We start from the raw sequence: 7,903 nt of genomic DNA on the forward strand, positions 1-7,903 counted from the left end.
ACGTTTTCATCCCTCCAACAACTCCTTTTTGGGAGACCTACCATAATGGAACTCCCAACTATGACTGTAGGTGAGAAGGGAAGCGTCAATGGCCACATCTTTGAGATGAAAAAGAGTTAGAGAAAGATACAAGGGCCAAGGTCTCTAGTAGAGAGAGAGAGAGAGAGAGAATGATAGCAATTTAGAAGAGATTTTTCTTGGATAAAAAGATATTTAACCAGTTAGACTTAATAACCTATTACTCGATCAGAATTTAACTCATCAATGCCATGTTTAAGACAACAGAGCAGGTTGATCTTTTCTGATCTGCGCGTATATGTAGGTCTAGCATGGCTCTGCAACTATTTGGTTTATAAAAGAAAAAAATATCGTATTCATAAATGGTAGGTTGTTGCTGCCTAAACTATTCACAATCTGATCCGGCATCAATTAGTATATTCAAGAACAAGTTATAGGTACTAAAAAGAACAGTAAAAAGATGGCATATCAATGGAGAGCTATCACTAGATGAATGAGAGGTTACTGAATATGGATGACAATGATCTATAATAACAATTCTTTGATAGCTAGATACATTCTAAAACTCATTATCTACACCAAATTACTAAATAGCAAATGAAATTCATAATATGTATGAAAAAAAGGATTGTTGGGATTTAACACGACCAGTGATTTCATAAATAGATCCTCGCCATCTAAAAGAAAAGGCCTGTAGGTAGTCTTTGTCTAGGTGCTAACCTACAAGGTCGGGAAGCCACCCCTCCGAGCAACATAAAAAATGCTACATGCAAAGGCTTGTTAAGTGCCACCAAGGTGGTAGCCTAGTGGTACTGGGCAGAAATTCTAACCTTAAGGTCCCAAGTTCGAATCGCTGCGGCGACGATTAAATTATGGACCGGAGCTCACTACTTTGGCCACTGCTTGGACTTGAGGTATAGGACCGCTCTTGAACCGCTAGTAGCCGGGGTGGTGCCGGGTGTGACGTACTCACACTTGGGACTCGAGCCAGAGCCCAGAGGGGTAGCTAAAGCCGGGCCCATGGGTGGGGAGGGTATGAGTAAAACCGGTCGGAGTGCCCAACACACGGCCATTTCTGCCCGCATCGAATATTCTCCTGGCGGGGCGGGGGCCCAGTGGGGGCTGCTACGCGGGGTTGGGCCTGTCCCTTCCTCCCCCCTACCCCTTTTTCATTAGCAAAAAAAAGGCTTGTTAAGTAATTAAGTTGCGCCGATACCATGACAGCATATGGAACAAAGCTTCTTTTTGGCTTGAAGATTCTTCACAAAATAGAGGCTGACGAAAACATTGACATATTGTGCCTTTTTTTATATAAATAATAACATTTTATTTCCTTAGTATATATTAAATGGACTCAACCGAACAAGAAGCTTGCTATTTAAGATGTGAATCAGCGTCTGACCCATACGTCATGCATAGCCATGCAAATGTAGACATTGTTTTCTATGTTAAGATACTGAGCATCTACTATAGCCATTTAGCACCATCTTAACAAACAATCTACATGTCAAACCACTCACTCTCGTACATCTCCACTCCACCGCCTAAGGTGATGTTTCTTGTCGCACCCGCGAAGTTAAAAACTCCATGATAGATAATCTTTTTGCTTGAGTTGCATCTCTTTGTGGTGGTATGCGGTGAGATTGATCAAGCAAGTCTGTAGCCATATGAGATTTTTTTTTTAATAATAAAACTGAAATTTTGTTCATACCAACCTAGAAGAAATACATCTATATGCATCTGATAATAAAATATACAAAAAATCAATAGTAGAAAGCAGTTTAAATATGTTTAGCCATATATATTACCACCCAAAAAGAATCGATCTCTTTCCATTTCAGCCTTAATACACTACTACCTATCAATAATAGATGTTAGAATTTGACTTGCCATGCCTACGTGCTAGTCCAATGAAGAAAGATACACTTTAGCGAGAGTTCAGCAGCATCAGAGGACGTTGCCAGTGTGATCCCATGTATATAGTTCATTCATACTCCCGAAGGGTGTGTCTGAATTACTATTCTAGTTACCTGATCAAGGATAACTTGTGGTATTAAAAATTTTAAACGAAGAAAGATAAATTGGCCGTTGTTAGCAACTAGTTTGGTTGATTTTGGCCAACGTAACGTTAATTTGGAGCAGATTACTTGGCTCCACCATGATACATGGAGACAAAAAAGTGTCACATTCCTCTCTCGTCTCACCCACCTGCTCTCACAAACTTTACCGGCCCAAGTGGCTGAGCAGTGGTCATTTCCACGCCTCGGAACAAATGAGAGAAGGGCAACAGCCCCAAGCAAAGCGCATTTATTTTGCTTCGGCTTGTCGTCAGGGAAAAGCCAAACCGCCGGGCACTCCCGTAATTCCTCCCGATCTCCATGCCTTTTTTAATGACGAAAAGGCCGCGACTCCATAACGCCGTCTTAAAAGCCCCTTCGGGACGGACGACAGGACACGAGACGAACAAAAGGGTACCCTTTTCCAGATCGAAATCCAGACGGCCCAATCCCGTTCTCCCGGAGTCGCTCGCCGGAGGAGCGATGAAGAGGCGTTGCGACGGATCCGACGGCGGGGGTCTCCAGATCGCCGCCGAAGAGGCGAACAAGAAGCGAAAGAGCGAAAAGGGGGCGGAGGCGGAGATGGCGGCGGTGGAACTGGGGGAGGACCTGGTGTTCGAGGTGCTGAAACGGGCGGACGCGAGGACGCTGGCGGCGGCGGCGTGCGTGAGCCGGCGGTGGCGGATGATGGCGGAGGATGAGCGGCTTTGGGAGGCGGTGTGCGTCCGCCACTGGGCCAGCATCGGGTGCGGCAACCAGCAGCTCCGGTCGGTGGTGCTCGCCCTGGGGGGGTTCCGCCGCCTCCACTCCGTCTACCTTCTCCCCCTGCTCAAGCCCTCCCTCCGCCGCCCTGCGGCCATTCCCCCACTACACCTCCCAGCCACCGCCACCGCCGCCGCCGGTGGGGGGCTGCCGGCGCGGTGGGGGAAGGACGAGGTCCAACTTTCCCTCTCCCTCCTCTCCATCGGCTACTTCGAGAAGATGAACCCCAACTACAAGCGGGGCGGAGACGGGTCTTGACGAGGGCCGCGGGCGAGCCACCGGATCTCGTGGATCTCGGCTTTAGACCCACCCTCTTTTTCCTTCTTCTTCTAATTTCTAATTTCGATTTTTTATTTTTATTTTTATTTTTATTCTCTGCCGTTGCTGTTGTGGTTTGCTCCAGAGGTGTGTGCTCTCTTTGTTTCTAATTCTGTGTAAACTTTATGGACCGTTGAATCCAACTTCCCCCACGTTTTTTCTTTTATTGTGTAAATTTTACTGCCTGATTTGGTTTGAGTCTTGGCCTTTGGGGATGTGGGTTACTGGGGGAGAAGAATACTTGGGGGTACGGAAAGGGGAGCGGAAGAGGTCGAAGGGAAAGTGGGAGTTAGTGCTGGGTTGAAGGCGGGTATTCCCATTTTTTCTTTTTGTTCTTGTAATTGGATAGTTTAATAAATGTGGATTGGTTTCCATTGGCAGTGTTGGATTTTTTTTGCCTGTAAAGACAAAAGAGAAGGCCGAAGGGAAGGAACACCGAAGAGGAAAAAAAAGAGAAAAGGGCGGACTTCTTATTATTTAGTCATATTCTTTCCTTTTTTTTTTTTTTTTTTTTTTTTTGGTGAATCGGCAGCTCAGTACTGCTTTAGTTATATTCTTTTAATGCACATCTTAAGAAAAAAATTTTAAATTTATAAATTTTTTCTACTGATAAAATCATTTTATGATTAAAAAATTGTAATACATACTATGTATCTAAATACTATATAATAAATAAATTAGTTATTTAACAAGTTAATATATATATATATATATTTAAGTAAATGGATATATAGTTAGATGCACACTTAGTAAATTAGTCATCTAATATTTTAATATATATTTTTAAATAAATTAATACATCGTTTTCATAATATCATATTTATTAATACATACTATATGGTTGACGATATGCATTCGTCCACTTTCTAATACATACTGAAAGTTTATCTGATATATATCTAGCAATGATCCAATACACACTGCCAAGTAAATCGATACATGATTTTCAAAATATTTTTTTTATCAGTACGCATTATATGGTCAGATGATACATGCTAAGTAATTAATCATTTTGTATTTATTTTTTAAAAAGTTAGAGGTTGACGGGCTCTTTTCGTAGTATGAGTTTTATTTTTATTTGACTTTTAGGTATCATTTTTAAGATGGATGCAGGAGAATATGTGATAAAATAAGAGTCTTGTCTTATATAATTTTTGTTCGAAAGGAATACGGACAAAGTGGTTTTTTCTAAAGTATTTTGGGCCGCTTCTGGAGGAGGGCTTGTGCAATTATCAATGTGGATTGTTAGAAGAAAGTATGTGGAGTTTCCCTCGAACTCTGATATTGGATTATCTACTTCAAATTGAAGGGAGTTTTTTTTTTTTTGAAGGTGGGTTTAATTAATGCATTTGTATGCTATTTGCCTCTTCATGGCATATGATTGGTTATAATTAGTCATAAATAGCGTAGCAGGTATGCCAATTGACGCTTGACAGAGGACAAGCATTCAAGCATGCGAGAGGTGGGAGACATTCAATAGTATGGAATGGATAATTGTGACTATTTGAACCAATTAAAAAGAAAAAGAATTGCCTCCAAAAAAAAGAGTTAATTGATGTCTATTATTGATCTGGAATCATATTAATTGGTGTTGCTCTTAGGAATATGATGATTATGCTTTTAATAGCTCAAAGTTTTTTTTCCTCAAAAAAAAAAGTACTAATCCCCAGAGCTTTGATCAATTGCACAAAAGGATTTTCCATGGCAGCATAACAAAATGTATCAACCATGATGCAGAAACCCTAAGCCTTTTAAAAAATACACATCAATAAACCAAGACAAGCCTTTTTATCTAGCATAGACAATCTGGTTAGCGATTTAGAAGGGAGTGATAGAATTGAATTAGCCGAGTCCGTACATCCTAATAATGGATGCATAATTTGTTATGAAATAAATAAATAAATTTTAAGTTAAAAGCACAAAGGCAAAACTAGTGCACATTGTGACACCATTAAATTTATTAATATACCATTAATAAATTTATATAGGTACGCATGTAGTTAGGACCATGTGTATTAATGTAATTCCCAATCTTGTAGTAGCACCTCATCTGATATGGTTGATTACCTTTTAGGATAACGTGGATGATATCGAAAAGAGGCTATTTTTATGTTTTAAACCCACGACCACTACATCCAATATAGTTGATTACTTTTAGGATAACATGGATGATATTGAGGAGAGATTATTTTTGTGATTTGAATCGCAACCACCAGGTCAAAATGGAACGATCTTACTATAACCCTTACAACCCTTACTACATCCAAGAGAAGAAAAATTCTTAAAAGGATAAAAACTTGCTTCTCAGCTCTTGTTAACCCTCAAAATAGTAGAATGTAATATTAAATTTTGGATTGATAGAAGTTTCTCAAATTTACTTGTGGGCTCTTGTTGACCCTCAAAATGATGAATTTCATATTGAAACTTTGGATTGATGAAAGTTGGCGGCTCATGGGAGTTCAAATACGAATTTAGATTGGAGCATAATGATGATCTGACAAATAATTTGTTACCCTCATCTTGTGCAAAATCATATCTCTTGACCACTAACCACACTAATTTTCAACAATTTTAGCCCAACTTCATAAAATTTATAGTTATGATGGGTTTCTCTTCTTGAATCTCCCAAATTTCTGGAATTTTTGAGGATCATTATGATAATTCCTTAGTAATTTGCTTTATAAGGAAAAGCTAGAAGCTTGTGCTTGGAATGCCTAGTTAAAAACATGGGAAAAATTAATTATGACCTTTCCTTGAATCACCATATAATGATTGGGGTCTAGCAATATTTCATTTTAGTCCCCTGTGTGCATGTGCAAGAGAAGTGAATAAGTGTAAGCTACGCTGCCCGACAGTATGGAGTATTGACCACATCGAGAGATAGGCCCTGAAGCAATTAGGAATAAGCGGAACCAATGTATTCTAATTTCTTGCCTTGCACTAGCCATCCTTGCTTTATACATGCATGTCACTGTTTCATATGCATTGTGCCCTTCTTTAACACGCTTATACTTTATTTCGTGCACAAGCCAAAACTTAAGTTTACATAGCCATTAAAACAAGGGATTAAGAATAAAATTCTTGATTAACAAGCCCCAATCATTAAATGACATTTTAATGAGGGGCACGAAGTTACTTTCTTAGTTAATTTGTAGGCTCAAGTTTGTCTTCACCTTTTTGCTCTCGTCTCTTTTTCTTTGGTTTGAGGTCACAGACGAAACAAAGGCTTGGTGCCCCTCATTGGCTTAAGGAGTTCACACAGGTGAGACGAACTGATGATGATGTTTAGAGTGCTGTGGATTGGTGAACCTCGTAGGCTTGATCTTCAATAATCAAAGGCTATATGCCTCTATATGTTGCCCAACCATAATACTTCATATATGTAAGCATGTACTTACAGCTTTTTGTTTCAAGGCTTTTGATGTTACTCAAGAGGGTGGTGGTTGAACCATCAAGTGCCACGGACCCTTTTATCACCACTTGGAATTGTACAAGTATATGTGTGGGATATCGTAGCATTTTTTTTTTTCTATTCCATGTCTAAAAGGGGGGCCAACATGAACAATTTTTGCAAGCAATGTGATGCCAATTTGAATTCTGACTTGCTAGCTGGGTAGCTTAAAGATTATGTTAGATTATTCTTCAAGTTTAGCTTAGACATCTTATTTTACTTGCTTATTGTGTAATATAATTGGAGTCTTTATATATATATATATATAATTTATTATTTTATCTTTCACTAGTATTGTCGGACATGAAGAATTAACATATTAGTAAAAGAATTAATTATCAAGTAAAAATGTGGCGCGTAGGGGTCACATATAAATAAGGTAGCTAGAAGAAAACCGCTCTCTACATAATTATACATAGGGTTGGAAGTTGAAGGTGCAGCCCCGTTGAGTTGAGTTGGTAAGCCTCTTGTATGATTAAGTTTGGCCTGAATTATCACTTGTTTTTGGATAAATTTTTTTTTAAAAAAGAGAAGATGGAAGTCCCATTGTAATTGTTATCAAGGCCCTTTGGATTCTTATTTAATTTAATTTTAGTCCATCATTGGTTTTTATCATGTCGTTTGTTATCTAATTTTCTTAATAAACCGTAGCTTGATGCCACTCCAAAGCCAAAATAGCATTCTCAGATAGTTCTTATGTATCAACAAAAGGCATTGCTCGTTTGCGTGAGAAGACTTGAAAGGCAACAAAGAAAAATTTTCTTCCATGGACATGGACGTTGCTGCTGACCTATCCGCTTCTGGATATTGTTAGAAGTTATTTACCAAGGGCTCGTTTGGTTCGCAGGAAAAGGAGGGGGAAAAGTGTGGTCAACGGAAAAGTAATGAAATGCCTCTTGTTTGGTTGGAGTTTTCAAAGGAGAGAGATGGGAAAGTTGTATTCCCATGGGAATATGATTCCCATATTTCATGGGAAAGTCTTTCCCATGAGAAACATGGGAAAGTTACTTTCCCATGAGGTGGGAATCACTCCTTTTTTATTTTTTTCCCAAAAAGACCCTTCAGCATTAAAGAAGCATTAAAGAGGCATTAAAGACCTAATTTTTATTAAGGGCATAATAGTAATTATACATAACTTTTCTAGGAAAGTGGATGGTCAACCAAACATAAGCACTTTGGAAATTTGTCACTATCCCATGGTTAACCAAACATGCCAAAAGTACTTTTCTAGGTATCCTCTTCCTAGGAATCTGATTCCCAGGAATCATATTCTTAGGAGGGAAAATACTTTCCGCGA

The 7,903-nt window shown here is 39.1% G+C and overlaps 1 protein-coding gene across 1 annotated transcript; it reads left to right on the plus strand.

Moving 5' to 3' along the window:
- Nucleotides 1-2,443: 2,443 nt before the first annotated feature.
- On the plus strand, nt 2,444-3,321 carry LOC103714146 (F-box protein GID2-like). Its single transcript, XM_039122492.3, has one exon. The coding sequence runs from the start codon at nt 2,559-2,561 to the stop codon at nt 3,093-3,095; it is 537 nt and encodes a 178-aa protein (XP_038978420.1). The 5' UTR covers nt 2,444-2,558; the 3' UTR covers nt 3,096-3,321.
- The last annotated feature ends 4,582 nt before the right edge of the window (nt 3,322-7,903 follow it).

The sequence above is a fragment of the Phoenix dactylifera genome, chromosome 11 (assembly GCF_051530095.1).
Source record: "Phoenix dactylifera cultivar Ajwa chromosome 11, Ajwa_hap1_PhDact_Kaust_v1.1, whole genome shotgun sequence".
In the NCBI taxonomy this organism is placed as follows: Eukaryota; Viridiplantae; Streptophyta; class Magnoliopsida; order Arecales; family Arecaceae; genus Phoenix; species Phoenix dactylifera.

Excerpts from the sequence above, each read along its gene's own strand:
- LOC103714146 (XM_039122492.3), top strand. The coding sequence starts at position 2,559 with ATGAAGAGGCGTTGCGACGGATCCGACGGCGGGGGTCTCCAGATCGCC.